General features: G+C 41.0%; 1 protein-coding gene across 1 annotated transcript in view; it reads left to right on the top strand.

Annotated features, from left to right (window-relative positions):
• The first annotated feature begins 1,210 nt into the window (after positions 1–1,210).
• Positions 1,211–16,160, top strand: part of ZNF595 (zinc finger protein 595) — a 34,480-nt gene continuing 19,530 nt past the window's right edge. Inside the window, exons 1-3 of the mRNA XM_058430251.1 lie at positions 1,211–1,380; positions 7,322–7,448; positions 7,953–8,048. Of these exons, the coding sequence (XP_058286234.1) occupies positions 1,378–1,380; positions 7,322–7,448; positions 7,953–8,048 (226 nt within the window). The 5' untranslated portion in view covers positions 1,211–1,377. The remainder of the gene's footprint in view (positions 1,381–7,321; positions 7,449–7,952; positions 8,049–16,160) is intronic.

The raw sequence follows: 16,160 nt of genomic DNA, 5'->3' as shown, positions 1-16,160 counted from the left end.
TTAGTGAGGAACCTTACCCCTCCCATTTGGGCAGAACCCACAGAAGACATACTTGTTCTTGCCACATGAAAGACCCAGACCTCAGCCTCATTTCTCTCAACCTGCTTTCAGGTCCCCTCTTGCTTCTGAGAGCTTTCCTTTCGCTTAATAAATCCTGCTCAGCATTACTCACTCTCTGGTATCCGTGTGCTTAATTCTTTTTGGTCGTGGCACAAGAGTCCCGACCTGGCTGAACCGAAGAGACCACCACACCTCCACCAAACAGCAACTGGGAAACGTGGTCTTCACGTGGATACTCTCAGCTTGCAGCCCCTGCTCTCTCTAGGGGCACTGTCCCACCCACCCTTGAGCATGAGGACAAAAGTTGGTAGAGAGGCTTGTCCCTTACTTCCAGCAGAAAAGAAGTGTTCAGGCCCTCACTTCCCTGAGGGAAGACAGCCCTCATGGCTGCGCTCAATGTGGCAGCCACCTGCCATATGTAGCTACTGGGTAACTGGAATGTAACTGGTTTGAAGTAAAATGTGCTGCAAACATAAAATACACAGAGAGTTTAGAAGAATTAGATCAGAAATATACTATATTTCTAATTATATATCGATCACATAGTAAAACACTATTTTGATACAATGGGTTAAAAATTATTACAAACAACTTCACTCTTTAAATATTATTTTTGACGTGGCTAATAAAAAACGGAAAATTCACAAATTAACATTTTATTTTTTAGAGGATTGCTTCCCTCTTAAAATCTCAGGTGTCCTACTCAAAAGACTAGCTGCCAGAAGGGTTATGAAATCTAAAATATTAAAATAATTGTCATATTGCTTCCATTTGTGAAAAAGTGTGTGCCTGTGCATGCATGTGCGCATGCACGTGTGTGTGTGCGTGTTTGTGTGCGCGCGCGTGTGTGTACGTCTGTGTGTGCGTGCGTGCGTGTATTTTACAAGTGGACATAATCTTACACACAAGGTTAAAAAAAGACCCCTGGGCTGCGTCTGGCCAAGCCCGAGAGAAAGCCCTGCCTGAAAGGGCCTGGAGGCCCCAGCCTGTCACTCTTGCCCCATCAGTGGAGTGTATGGTTGCAAATTCTGTTACTCAAGGTCCGAGGGCGGGGATTGGAGTACTATCCAATCAGAGTGTCGGAGTGAGAACTGCCCAATCAGGCCCGCAGCCAGAGAGGAGGGGTTGGCTTCCGGGATCTGGCGCGGCCTTTTCCTCTGGCTCCTGGGAGGGCTTGGGTTAGAGCTTCAGCTCTCTGCGTCCTCGGCTCCGAGAGGCCTCGGCGATTCAGCCACAGCTTCTGCCTCCCCTCGCTCTGTGACCTGAGGGTATTGGATGATTTGTAGCTAAGACTCCCGGATCCCCTGAAGTCGGGAAATGGTGAGTGTGCGGGGCAGGGCATCCCGAGGCTGGGGAGGCCTCACCGCAACCGGCGGGAAATGGCGGCGGCGGGACCGAGTCTGCGAACTGAGTCCCCGCTGCCGCCGCTCAGCCTTCAGTCCCTTCGAGTGAGGGACCGGGCTCCTGTCGGTCCCCGCACGGCGGCTCTGGCCCGCCTGAAGCCCTCCTTGTGCAGTTCTGCGCCGGCAGCCCCGCACCTTCCCTGGGCTGTGGGGTGAGGAGGAGCTCATCTGGAAGACGCTGGCGCCCGCGTGCGAGGTGCCCGCGTGGGAGGAGCTGTGGTCCGGGGGTCCAGTCCCTACTTTACCCTGTTCGGAATGAGATCAAGGCCCCATCAAAACGGGAGTTCATGTGAGCAAACGACTCATTAATGGGACAGCGCTGGTCGCGGCTCTTGGTTTGGGGGCTGCCGGCGGGTCTTGAAGGAAAGGCTTTTGTGAGGTGTGTGAGGAAGCGAAGCAAATCACCCGCCCGTCCAACTTTCCCACCAGTCCCCTTGCCCTGTGCACCACCTCCGCGTGGCTGTTCCTGAGTGGCATCTTTTAGAATACGCTGGTGTCGGTGCGCACAGCGTTCTGTGAGTAGTTCTGCCACATTATTTCTGTGAAGAGTTCTGCCACATTATTGAACTTGAGGAGGGTGTGGCCCCTGGTTTGTTGGCAGACGTTCAGAAATGAATACGGGTGTGCAGAGGCAGGGACTGGCATCTGCAAGGAGGCAGCTGCGGGAAGAGCGCTGAGCTTGTAGGGTCTGCGCTGACTCTGAGCGTTGTCGTTAGTGAGTCACTGGACAGCTCGTTGGGGCTGGAGCATTGACTGGTGTTGAGGAAACTCCGCACGTTTTCTGTCAGAAGAAAAACATGGCTGAGCCTGGGCTGGAGGGAGATGCCTGGTGTCTGCAGGAGGCGCGGCCGGGTTCTGCACCTGTGCTGTCCCGCTGGGCACTGTCCTGTTCCTCCAGGTCTCCATCTGGGGAGAGAAGGGACCGAGAACTCAGAGGAAAGGAGTTCTGAGAAACATCCCTTCCCCGCACCCTGCTGCCAGTCCCCACCCAATGCTAACCCACTCCTGAGCATGCCCACCGGGCATTCGCATTGCCCCACTCCTCCCAGTACGGGGTTCCACCTCAGGAATTGTGCCCATGGCAGCTTTGCGCCTAGCGTTTTCTGCCAAAAACACACGCAGTGCCCAGAAGTCTCCTGGCTCATCTCAACCGCAGACACTGGATCTATAGCAGGAACCTGCTTCTTTCACCCACCCAGACTTCTAGACCACCTGATCCTGATCTCTTCTGTCTTTCTTTTCTGTCTTTGTAGACATGGAATCAGAGTGTAGCCCTGCCTTGGCCTGTACCTGTAGCACAAACCAGTGCTTTAGTCAGTCCTGCCCTGCTCCCACTCATGGCTCTTTTTTTTTTTTTGGAGATGGAGTCTTGCTCTGTCGCCCAGGCTGGAGTGCAGTGGTGTGATCTCAGCTTACTGCAAGCTCCGCCTCCCAGGTTCACGCCATTCTCCTGACTCAGCCTCCTGAGTAGCTGGGATTACAGGCGCCCGCCACCATGCTCGGCTAATTTTTTTTTTTGTATTTTTAGTAGAGAGGGGATTTCACCGTGTTAGCCAGGATGGTCTCAATCTCCTGACCTCGTGATCCGCCCGCCTCGGCCTCCCAGAGTGCTGGGATTACAGGCGTGAGCCACTGCCCCCGGCCTCCCACCTATGGCTCTTGATAGCTCCTTTCTCTCTTCTGCTTTTTCCTTCCCCACAAATTCTCTTTTCTGTGCACACGGTGTGCCCAAGTCCATCCCTCAGGTGCCTATGAGAATTCAGACGTTAGTGAGTTCAAGACCAGGCCTTTAGGCCTGGCTGTTGTAGGAGCAGACACAAATTAGAAGAGGCTTAATGCTTTCTCTTTAGAATGAGGGAAGAATTTTTGCTTTTCTCCCTTTTCTTAAAGCATTTAGTTTGAGAACTTTTATATTTATCTCTGCTTCTTTGAAATATATGTAAATCATTTTTTCAGTAAAATAGGTCATTTGTCTTTTTTGGCTCAAAATTGTCTTCATCTGGGACCTGGGAACTAGTGCTTGGAAATGTGAATAGCAAGAATATACACCCTATTTCACAGTTTCTGTAGGAGACTAGGAGGCTGCCTTCAGCAGGTACCTAGCTCCACATTGCAAATCTACATCCTGTCATGAAGATGTGGATGTTTATTTTTTCTTTAATGATCGGAAAAAATTAGAAAACCCAGATGACCTCTCAAATTACAAGGTGAAATTATAATAAATTGTGTATGACAAATGGTGCTTTCAAGGCTTCTACTTGAGAACTGATTATGGTGACTTTCTGTGTTTGCATTTTCTTAGATTGCTTGTGATGCGCATCACATTTTGGTTTAACTACACAACAAAACATTTTCTTGCAGTTCTGTTATTGTGGAGACTTTTTTTTAGGATTGCAGATGATTTTGCTTTTAGTTATATTTTCCACACACTGTCCAGAATTACCAGATGTTATACACAAAATGTCCAGCCAACTTCACTTGAGAAAACATTCTTTCTCAGGATTCCAGTCACAACCTACAATTGTGCGGCAAAGTGCTTCCCAAATCTGCAAACAGAATGGTCTCTCTCTTGAGATCTACAGTCCTTTCTAGAGCAGTTAAATTTCTACAAAAATAACTTTTCAGGACAGCAATCAGTTATTTCACCGCCTTCAGTGTTCCTGGCATCTTCCGTTCTGACACTGATTTCAGAGATTTGGGGCCCATAAACTTAACCAGAATCACACATACGCATCGATTAAACCCGAGAAATTCTGCTCCCTCCCACCTCCCCTTGCCCACATGCCCACAAATGTGCATAGCTCACCAGCCTCCAAGACCTAAATGTGCAGTTCCGAATTCTGAATTTATGTCCTGGGATTTGATAAAAGAACTTTTATCTGAGAAATACAAGTTTTTAAATTTATCAGACCCAGAGATGTGTTAAAATGAGACCACACTCACATACTGTTCTCCTCCTTGAACTATTTGTCTTTTGAAATTGCTTGCTTTTGCCACAAGTGGCTGTAAATTACCCTAATAATGCCACACTGGACACTGTAACCCATACCCTATAGCTTAACTATGTATATGGCCAATCACTAACCAATGTTACTTCTGTAAACCAGTAAGAATTTCTGACACCTTTCTATCAATCTCCTCTCTGACTTCCTTTTTGCCTTTAAAAATATGCTTGTAACTGCTTCTAATTGGAGCGTATATTCAGGGCAACCTTATACTCCAGGATTGCAGTCTTCAAGCTTTGGCTCAAATAAACTCTCTACTTATGTTTACCCCAGCTTTTTCCCTTTAGCTCAAAATATTCTTTAGAATATGTTGAAGGAGGCTTCATGAGAAGGTCTTTCCTCTGATTTTACTCTTCTTCCTGTAACTCAAGAATGCAGCACACATTGATCTCACCTAGAATCTGCACATAAAAGCTGGCCTCTGCCTAGGATTCACAAGACAGGGCCAGACTTTGGGTTGAAGAGATACAGAAAAGTCACAGAAGGTGTTTTCTGCATCATGAGAGGTCAACATAGACATCTTAAGCGCCACTTTCAGAGTGGAGCCCGTTGAGTTTTCCAGATCTTATCCAGTGACCTGCTACAGCTGTGTGAGAGGCTTCTAGTGTGAACACAGTCCTGTGGCAGAATCTGTAAGTGTAAACAAGCACCTTAGCAGTGGGAAGTCAAGGCCACTAAATATCCAGAGCCATAATGCCAACTATGCCTCCCTGTGTTACTGGAGTAGAGTACTTTTGTTCTTCTTACCTCAGAGTTAGCCGATCAGGGACAGGGGATATCATATCCGGATCCAGGATCTGCAGCTCCATCACGGCAGTTCTATTTTCTGTTTGCACCACACAAAGTCAGCCTGAGTCTCCTGCCTGGATCACTATGGAGGCATCAGCCCAGGGTCACTGAGGATACTCTCAGCAGCATCAGTGAGTGTTTGAGACATTTGAGGGTGTCATGTGCAGACTGGGGTCAGTGTTTCATATGGTCATTAGAAAAAGAGATGAAATAGTTGTGCTCCCTACCATCAAGGAACTTGCATTCTAGAGCACATGAATAAATGATTGAATTCAGCGTCATGTATTCAGTACAAAGATGCAAACTGTGCAGGAGACTTAAGCTTCATTTGGATTACTTCTCTTTTATTGTCTTGTGAATTTTGATGCCACCACCTGCAGGGCTGTTTATGGACAGAAGAGAAGTCATTATTTGTATTGTTCTTGCCTTGCTAAGAATAAATATTTAGCTTCAAATATAATTGGTCTGGAAAAGCAAAAGGGTTTTGGTTAAATTCCTTGTTATTGTATGTTCTAGATGGGGAGGTGGCAAAATAGACAAAAATTACACAAACTCTGGGAATCAAATTTCTCTTGGGCAGGCTTAGAAAAGACAAAACTGAAACTACTTAGTGGCCTGGAGAGCAGAAGCCTAGGGCCCATTTTCTGTCCCAACTTTGCCCAAATCCACCCTCTACTGAACCTTGTCCAGGTCTGTCCCCACACTGAAATACCTCACAGAACTGCTTAGAGGGTGGATTTGGGTGCTTAGAGGAGATCAGAGTTTGGAGTAGCTATTCCCACTGCCTGTCCAGATCTGGTGCTCCCAATTTCCTGAAACACAAAAGCTGATAAATGGGGAAAAACAATGTACTTTGAGGCCTTAAATTATTTTATATAAAATTAGAACCAGTATTTCTAGAGACATCCCATCCAGAAACCTGTTCTTCATCTTTGCAGTTTCAGTGGATTTTTCACAAGTCTCAAAATAACTATAAACACAAAAATAAAAAATTCCTGAATTGTACTTGAAACTTTCTTCTGTGTCTCTCCCATTTATCTACATTGAGCTATTATTCTATATATTTTTTAAAAATCAATGATAGGAAAACAGAAGAAAAAATAGAAATGCTAGGCCCTGCATTTAAATCCTGGGAAGTATCACACACTTTGTACCCACCTCCCAGGATGCTGTGAGAATTAACACACATAATGTGAGCTTCCCAGCACAGTGCTCTGTGACATACTCCTGAGCACATAGTACATGCTCCATAAATATCACATTAATGCATGTGGATGTGCTGTTTTTCAAACGCAGACTTACTCAGACATTGCCACCATCTGCAGCCTCTATAACCTTTAAAGGGCTTGCAGAGAATGCCATGTTTCAGGATGATGATTGCTGGTCTTGGCTTCATATGAAAAGTATTTGTGTTGTGATAAGGGTGTTGGGGTAAGGGACTCTGTGTGCTGTGTCTGCTTTCTCTAGCTGAGTGGTACTGTAATGGGTCTAGGAGGAGCATCAGCATTAACAGGAGACTTGCTGTAAAAAGCTAATTCATGGACACTTTTCAAACCTGCAGAATTTTGTTACTTACAGTGAGGCCTAGAATACCAAGTTTATATGCACATTGAAGCTTGAGAGGCAGTGCTTAGCTAAGTGACTCTCAGCCCAGTCTTTCAGTAGGATCACATGGCAGTTTGAAGAGAAACAGTCACCTGTTCCCTCCCTACAGATCCTGTTACATTTCTTGCGTGACATTACAGTGAGGCCAGGGTCAAGCATGAGGGCTTCCAGATACTTTAATGAGACATGAGTTCAACCTTTGTTCCAGGAGGTCACAGGGCCTGCTGTGCTTGGTTTTGGTAGGGGCAGGTCAGTGTAGCCCATACTTCCATTGCAGCAACAAAAATTGCTGGCATGCCCTCCTTTTTCTTCAGAGTTATAGAATACTTTAGATAACATTACTGTGTTAAAAGTTATTTTATCCGATAATTCCAGTCAGTCACATAAGTCACAACTAGTTCTCTTATTTCATTATAGTCAAATTAAGAACTCTGTCACATGATAAATATGTGTTTTCAGGAACTCTTAACATTCAGGGATGTGGCCATAGAATTCTCCCCCGAAGAGTGGAAATGTCTGGATCCTGCCCAGCAGAATTTATATAGAGATGTGATGTTGGAGAACTACAGAAACCTGGTCTCCCTGGGTGAGGATAACTTTAATACATAATTCCTAATACTCCCTCTGAGTTTCATTTTCTTTCTTTGTAGAATGTCTCTTGGGAGCTTCTGCTTTGCATTAATTAATTTCAGTTCATTTCTACAAGAAAAAAATTGGGAATTTACTGGTGTAAAAAGAAAATCTTCAGGATGTTTCATCATTGCATAAACCATCTCTTTTCTTGAGCTAATTTGTGTCCTTCACTCTAGGATAGTAGTGATTCTAGAAATTCAGTGATGTAAAATATTGTTTTCCACATCTTAAAATCCAATTTGCACCACTTATTTTTGATTCAGTAGTACTGGGTAGTGGAACTTAGAACCCACAGATTTAAAATATTTCAGTATTCTAAAGATTCTGTCAGGAAACAATTTTTGGGTTAATTTTCTAGAGTCTTCCATAATTTCTTTATTCTACTTAGCATAGTAATAGATTGGTCATTGGAGTATCCCCAGCAGTAGTCATGTTAATTTTTTTTTTAATAAAACAGGTTTTGTGACCTCTAACCCAGACCTGGTCACCTGTCTGGAGCAAATAAAAGAGCCCTGCAATTTGAAGATACATGAGACAGCAGCCAAACCCCCAGGTAGGTGAGACTGAATGAAGGAGAGGACACAGGCAAGGAGGCCAGAGGTCAGGAAGGAAGCCAGGCCTTCAAATGTAGTTTGGGAAACTGCGCCAATGAAAGTAATCTCTGAAAAGGATGGATTTTTTTCTCTTATTCACAAATAGGGTCATCTTCTGTCCCATGCTCTTAAATCTTCTAAGAATTTCCTTTTTTTCTTCAGTGATCGCCATTCAAATTTACGGGGAGAGCCAATGTCTACTTTATCGCTTATAACGGGCTGCATAATCTGACTGCTGTTCCATTGCTTTTAGAGACATAGGAGTATTTGTATTATTGAGGACCTCTATGTTAAAGTATTTTTTCAAATATTATTTTTGCATCATGCCTAAAATACATAAGGTGAGTAGTAGACATAATGGGATTTGGTTTAGAAATCCTAGGAACACCAAGGACAGATGCTGCATTTTTTCTGCTTAGTTATTTTTAATCCTGTAGAGGTTGCAAATGTAATTCTACAAAAACTCTTACTCAGCAATTTTATCAGAACAATAAGCATTTTTCCAAATATGAAAAAATATGTTACTTTACTTCAAAATGTTATTTTGTATAAACTGAAATTTGTAATTTAAACTCTATATATTCAAATTTTCAAATTATAATATAGTTTAAAGCACAGGTTTTCAAAATCTTGGCTTCCCTGGGCCACATTGGAAGACGATTTGTCTTGGGCCACACTTAAAATTATAAAATACACAAACAATAATGATAGCTGATGAGCTAAGAAACAAGAAATAGGTTTGTGAATAATCTTTGTGATACCCATCACCACAGATAAGCAAAAACGTCCTCACACTCAAAGGATTGGATACCACTGGTTTAAAGTATCTACTCACCTTCTAGATTTCTTTCTTTCTTTTTTTTTTTTTGAGACGGAGTCTTGCTCTGTCACCAAGGCTGGAGTGCAGTGGCGTGACCTCGGCTCGCTGCAACCTCTGCCGCCCTGCAACCTCCCCCTCCTGGGTTCAAACAATTCTTCTGCCTCAGCCTCCTGAGTAGCTGGGATTGCAGGTGCTCGCCACGGGGTTTCACCATGTTGGCCAGGCTGGGTTTGAACTCCTGACCTCAAGTGATCTGCCCACCTCGGCCTTCCAAAGTGCTAGAATTACAGGCGTGAGCCACCGCGCCTGGCCCACCTTCTAGATTTCTTAAATGCACTGTCATTAACCAGCTTAGAACATTCTTAAGAGTATATTAAGCTCTCAGTTGTTACCTTATTTCTTGATAAACTATTATCTTATAATTTTGTCTAAATATATTTAGTAGGAAGCCTACTGGGATTCTCTCATTGAGCTATAAACCATCTATATGTAGAACTGTGTGTCACACACACATACACATACCTATATGAGTCATATATGTGTACAGGAAATTCTCACTTAACATTGTTGATAGGTTCTTGGAAACCGTAAGTAAAGCAACATATTGTTTAAGAAAACTAATTTTACCAGAGTTTAATCGATAAAAACAAGTTATGTTCGAATGGCATATAGCAACATTGTTTCATTTAAAGATGCAGTTTTCAAGAATCTATTTTGAACATTAAATGAGGACTTCGCATACCTCTGTGTGTGATACGGATTTTTCTGATAAAATTGTGTAACTATTTAATTTGTACAGTGTAATTATTTGATATGCATATACATTTTGAAACAAAATGTTGTCAAGTTGATGAACACATCTATTACCTCACATAGATAACCATTTTTTTTGTCATAAGAACACTTGAGGTCTACTGTTGTAGCAAATTGTAAGCATACTTTACAGTGTTACTATAAAGACAATGCTATTTTGCTAATCTAATGCTAATGTACGTTAGCTTTCTCAGACTTACTCAACTTACAACTAAAAATTTGTGCTCTTTGAACAACATTTCCTCATATTCCCACCCTCAGGCACTAACAACCACCATTCTACTCTCTGTTCCTATGAGTTTACATTTTTAGATTCCTCATCTGAGAATATGCAGTTTCTTTGTGTTTGGCTTATTTCACTTAGCGTAATGTCTTCAAGGTCTATCAGTGTTGTAAATGGCTAGATTTCCTTCTCTTTTATGGCTGAATAGTATTCTACTGCGTGTGTATATATATAAATTTTTTTGGCTATTTTAAACAAAACTAAAATGAACATGGGGCTGAAGATATTTCTTTGAGGTACTAATTTTATTTCCTTTGGTAGTATCCCCAGAGGCGGTATTGCTGAATTATGTGATACTTCCATTTTTATTTTTTATGATGACTTTATCAATCTATATCTCACTAATGGCATACAGGATTTCCCTTGTATGTGTATCTTCTTTGTGGGAAAAACAAAACAAAACTAACCTTTTGCCTATTTTTGAATAGGTTATCATCATTATTGTTTTGCTTTGAATTGCAGAAGTTTCTTACAATTTTGGATATTAACTATCAGATATATGACTTGCAAATATTTTTCTATTTTTTGTAGGATTTTTTTAAATTTTGGTTTTTTCCTTTACTGTACAGAAGCTGTTCACTTGGATGCAGTCCCACTCTTTTGTTTTCTCTTCTGTTGCTGTGCTTTTGATGACATACCAAATTGCCAAGACCAATATCGACAAGGTTTTTCCATATGTTTTATTCAGGAGTTTTAAGCTTTTATGTCTTACATTTAACTTTTTTATTTTGAGTTACTTTTGGGGTATGGTATAAGAAAATTTTATTTATGGTATAGTCTAATTTTATTCTTTTGCTTGTGGATATCCAGTTTTTCTGGTACCATGTATTGACAAGACTATACTTTCTGCATTGTGTATTCTTGGTGGCCTTGTCAAAGATTAGTTGACCTTGTATGCATGGATATGTTTCTGGGCGCCCTATTTGGTTGCACTGGTTTTTGTATCTGTTTTTATGCGCATACCATACTCTTGATTACTATGACCTTTAAGTAAAGTTTGAAATTAGAAAGTATGATGCCCCCAGCTTTGTTCTTTCTCAAGATTGCTCAGGTTATTTTAAGTTATTTAAGATTACACTTACATTTTACAATTGTGTTTTCTATTACTGTGAAAAATGCCACTAAAATTCTGATAGGGATCACATTGAATCTACAGATCACTTTGGATAATATTCCTTGACAATATTAGTTATCCTAATGGAATATGTTTTCATTTATTTGTACCTACTTCAATTTCTGTCATCAATATCTTAACTGTATTAGTGTATACATCCTTATCTCATCCTTTACATTTTTAAATTTATTTTATTTATGTACTTATTTGTTGAGACGGAGTCTCGCTCTTTTGCCTAGGCTGGAGTGCAATGGCACAATCTCAGCTCACTGCAAACCCCACCTCCCAGGTTCAAGCGATTCTCCAGCCTCAGCCTCCCAAGTAGCTGGGATTACAGGCACACACCACCACACCCGGCTAATTTTTTTGTATTTTTAGTGGAGATGGGGTTTTGCCATGTTGGCCAGGCTGGTCTGGAAATCCTGGCCTCAAGTGATCTCCCCACCTTGGCATCCCAATGTGCTGGCATTACAGGCGTGAGCCACTATGCTGGGCCACTTTACATTTATTTTGATTAAGTTCCTTATTTTTATACTATCGCAATTGGAAACTTTCTCTCTTTTTTTGGAAAGTTTGTTTATGGAAATGCAACAAATATTTGTATGTAGGGTCAGGTGCAGTGCCTCATTTCTGTAGTCCTGCACACTTTCAGAGGCTAGAGGCCAAGGAAGGTGGATCACTTGAGCACAGGAGTTTGAGATGAGCCTGGGCAAAGAGTGAGACCCTATCTCAAACAAACAAAAAAACCCCACAAGTATTTTTATGTTGATTATGTATCCTGATACCTTAACGAATGCATTTGTTAGTTCAGTTTCTGTTGTTTTACTCTAGGGTTTTGTATATATGCATAATCATATTATCTACAAACAGTAACATTTTTACTTTTATTCCAAGCTGGAAAGTTTTGTTATTTTCCTTGTCTAATTGTTCTGATACAAACTTTCAGTAATATGTTAAGGTAAAAGCTGTGGCCCTGGAGGCATGCTCGTGGATCTTGGCCTCAGCTTTGGTCCTCGAAACAGCCCCATGTCTGTACATTTGAAGGATCTAACAACTCTTAACAGTTTCTATAAACTATCTTTGGCAAGTAAAGATCTCCTTTTATTGGGTCTCCTGGCTGATAAGATTACCTCTGGGCTTGCTGAGAAGAAAGGTCATAGCTGGGTCACAAGGGTGCTGCTGGGTCTGTTGTTTAAATGGCATATAGCAGCATTGTTTCATTTAAAGATGCAGTTTTCAAGAACCTATTTTGAACATTAAGTGAGGACTTACCATACATCTGTGTTTGAGTGATATGGGGTCTGCCTTTGATGGTTGTATTACCAGAGATTTGGACAGTCATGAATACTTTCTGGGCCATGGAAAGATTAAACATCCTTGAGGACATTAATCTATATGGCAGGCAGTAGGGTAGGGTTTTGAAGTTTGTCTGCATATGATGACCCAAATACCATGTGTATGAGTGGGATTGGCTTCTACTAACTACCTGGAAACAGTTTTCACAGTTCTGTCTGTGGGTCCCTTAGTGTGTACAACTGGCCATGGACTGTGGCTGTGACAGCTAGAACTGAGTCACAGGGCTGCTTCAGGGACCACAGATGAGGCCAAGATCTGCAGGCCTGCTTCCAGGGCCATGGCTGGGTGTGTTTCCCTGCAGGTCACTTGATGGGAAGGACCACTTTTGGATTATAGCTGAAGGAGTTTGAGAGAGGTTGCAGAACTGCTTCATAATCTTCATTAAGGCCAAGCTCGGTGCCCCATTTCCTTGTCTGTAGCCATGTCTGTGGGCCCTTGAGTTGGCCACCTGGGTGAGGGCCTGCTTTTCCCAAATAATCCTTTTTGATCTTTGGCACCACTGAGGTGTCACAACCCTAACCATAGGCAAGCACCTTTCTACTTCCATTTTCCAGGAGTTTACTATTTAAAATATCTTATATACGTGGAATCATACACTGTCACTTTGTTGGTGTCTTATTTCACTTAAAATAATGGCTTTAAGATTTATCCTTATCGTAGCATCTGACGAGATATTTTCATTTGAGGCTAAAGAATATTTCATTGTATGTGTAAGCCACATCTTTTTCAATCATTCATCTATTGAAGGGCATTTGAGTTTTTTCAGTTTTTGGCTTTTTAAGTGATATAGTTTGGATCTGGGTCCCCATTCAAATCTCACGTCAAATTGCAGTCCCTAGTGTTGGAGGTGGGCCTGGTGGGAGGTAATTGGATCATAGGGTTGGCTTCTCATGAATAGTTTAGCACCAGCCCCTTTGGTACTGTCTTTGCCATAGTGAGTGACTTCTCTTGAGATCTCATTTTTCAAAAGCATCTGGCACCTTCCCTCTCGTGCGCTCTTGCTCCTGCTGCCACCATGTGAGATGACTCTCTGTCCCTTTTCTTTCTGCCATGACTGGAAGCTTTTCAAGGCCTCCCCTAAAGCAGAAGCTGCTGTGCTTGCTGTACAGCGTGCAGAACCATAAGCCAACTAAACCTCTTTTTAAAAATAAATTACCAAGTCTCAGGAATTTTTTTTATAGCAATGCAAGAATAAACTAATACAGTGAATATGGATGTGCAAATACTTCTTTCAGTATTAAAGTATACATTGCATACTTTAAATAGATGCTCAGAAGTGGAATTACTGGGTCATACAATAACTTTATTTTTAATTTTTGGAGGAACCTCCATACTTTTTTCAGGTGGCTGCATCACATTTTTTCCACCAACAGTGTACAAGGGTTTCAATTTCTCTACATTGTTGACAATATATATTATTTTTTGTTTGCTTGATATTGGCCATCTTAATTAATGCATAGTAATACCTCATTATGGTTTTTCTTTACATTTTTCTAAAGATTAGAATTTTTTTTCAATAATTGTTTGTGTATTTCATCTTTGGAGAAACATTTTCATCTCTTGTCTATTAGTCATGTAACTTTTTGTTTTTTTTTTGGAGTTGTTCTGGATGTTATCTTCTGTCAAATATATGTATATTTTGGCTTTTCTGCTGCTTAGGTGGGACTCTTACTAAATCTTTAATGTGGAGAGATAAATTTAATGTAGTCCCACTTTTCTGTGATTTTGAATTTTTTGCTCATGTATTTGATGTTACATGCAAGAAAACATTGCTGAGATCAATGTCATAATCTTTCTTCCTATATTTTCTTCTAAAGATTTTACAGTTATAATTCTTACATTTAAATATTTAACTGATTCAAGACAGTTTTTGTATATGGCTCAGGGGAAGGATCCAACTTCAGTTTTTTTCATATGGATATAGAGTTTTCCAACACCATCTATTGAAGAGACTGTCTTTTTCTTATTCTGTGGTTATAGCAACCTTGTTGAAGATCCTTTGAACATATACACAATGGTTTATTTTTGAGTTCTGGGTTCTGTTCCATCATCTATTTGTCTTCTTGCAAGTACCACACTGTTTTCATTTATTTAGCTTTGTTATCTGTTTTAAAAACAAGAAACGTTGTGCCTGTAACTTTGTTCTTGTTTTCTAAGAATGTTCGGGCTATCAGTGGTCCTTTGAAATTCCATATAAAAGTAAGAATTGTAAAAAATACTTCTTCACAAAGTGTCATTTTTATTTTCATTAGGATTACATTGAATTTGAATATCACTGTATAGTTGGTCATTTGACAATATTAAATCAACTGACACAGATAAGAATATGTTCAAGAGTGTATTAAGTTTCACATATTTTTGGATTTGGCAATTTTGCTTCTGCTTTTGATTTCTAGTTTTATTACAGGTGATATGAAAGGATGTGTTATATAATTCAGTGTTTTATAATGAGAACTACGCTAAATACTTTGATGACCAAATAATCTGTACAACAAACCTCCATGACAGTTTACTGGTATAAGAAACCTGCACATATACTCTGATCTTAAAATAAAGTTTAAAAAAAGGGGTTGTTTTGCATTCTAACAGGCTGTCCATGAAACAACAGCTACTCATTTTCTTCTCCACTTAACCCTGACACAGTTTAATCTTCTTTCTGCTTCTATGAGTTCAACTACTCTAGGTATCTTACATAAGTGGAATTATATTGTTTCCATACTTTTGTGCCTGGGCTTCTTCCACATAAATAAAGCCTTAAAAATGTATCCTTATTGTGGATTTAACAAAATTTTCTGCTTTTAAGAAGCTGAATAATAATTATTTATATATTTGAAATTGTCTTTATTCATTTATTAAGAAAAGTTATTTTCACTTACTTGCTTTTGTAGATAATGCTACCGTGAATATGGATGTGTAAATTACTCTTCATTTGATAATATATACAAGGGACTGTTTGTGTGCTTTATTCCGTTTCACTGGTATTTTAAAATTGAGTTATAAAGTATTTCAGTTACTATAACTTTATAATAGGTTTTTAAAATCAGGATGTATGGTGCTTCTGATGTTGTTTCTCTTTTTGACAGTTGTTCAGCACTTCTGGTCTCTTTAGTTCTGATATGCTTTTAGGATTGCTTCTTTTTTTCTTTTTGAGACGGAGTCTCACTCTGTCGCCCAGGCTGGAGTGCAGTGGAGCCATCTCGGCTCATTGCAAGCTCCACCTCCCGGGTTCACACCATTCTCCTGTCTCAGCCTCCCCAGTAGCTGGGACTACAGGCACCCGTCACCACTCTCGGCTAGTTTTTGTATTTTTAGTAGAGACGGGGTTTCACCGAGTTAGCCAGGATGGTCTCGATCTCCTGACCTCATGATCTGCCCATCTCGGCCTCCCAAAGTGCTGGGATTACAGGTGTGAGCCACTGCACCCGGCCAGGATTGCTTCTTATGTTACTGCAAAATATGCATAGCTGTCATCCAAAGTATACCACCATTTCCATCAGCACTCTACATCAGAGGAGACACGTCAGGGGAGACAAAATTCCTCTTTGGACAGTCCCTCAAAAGACAGGAATGTGGACATATATTCCACATTTCTCTTTCTCTCCTGAGAAAGAAGCATAGAGTTGGGAGTTTCTCCTGGATTGCAGCATGCTGTATTGGGAGGAGGTCAGGCTGTGCTGGGCATATGT

Source organism: Hylobates moloch, unplaced genomic scaffold (assembly GCF_009828535.3).
Source record: "Hylobates moloch isolate HMO894 unplaced genomic scaffold, HMol_V3 SCAFFOLD_17, whole genome shotgun sequence".
Taxonomy (NCBI): domain Eukaryota; kingdom Metazoa; phylum Chordata; class Mammalia; order Primates; family Hylobatidae; genus Hylobates; species Hylobates moloch.
This window is presented reverse-complemented; position numbering and strand designations above follow the sequence as displayed.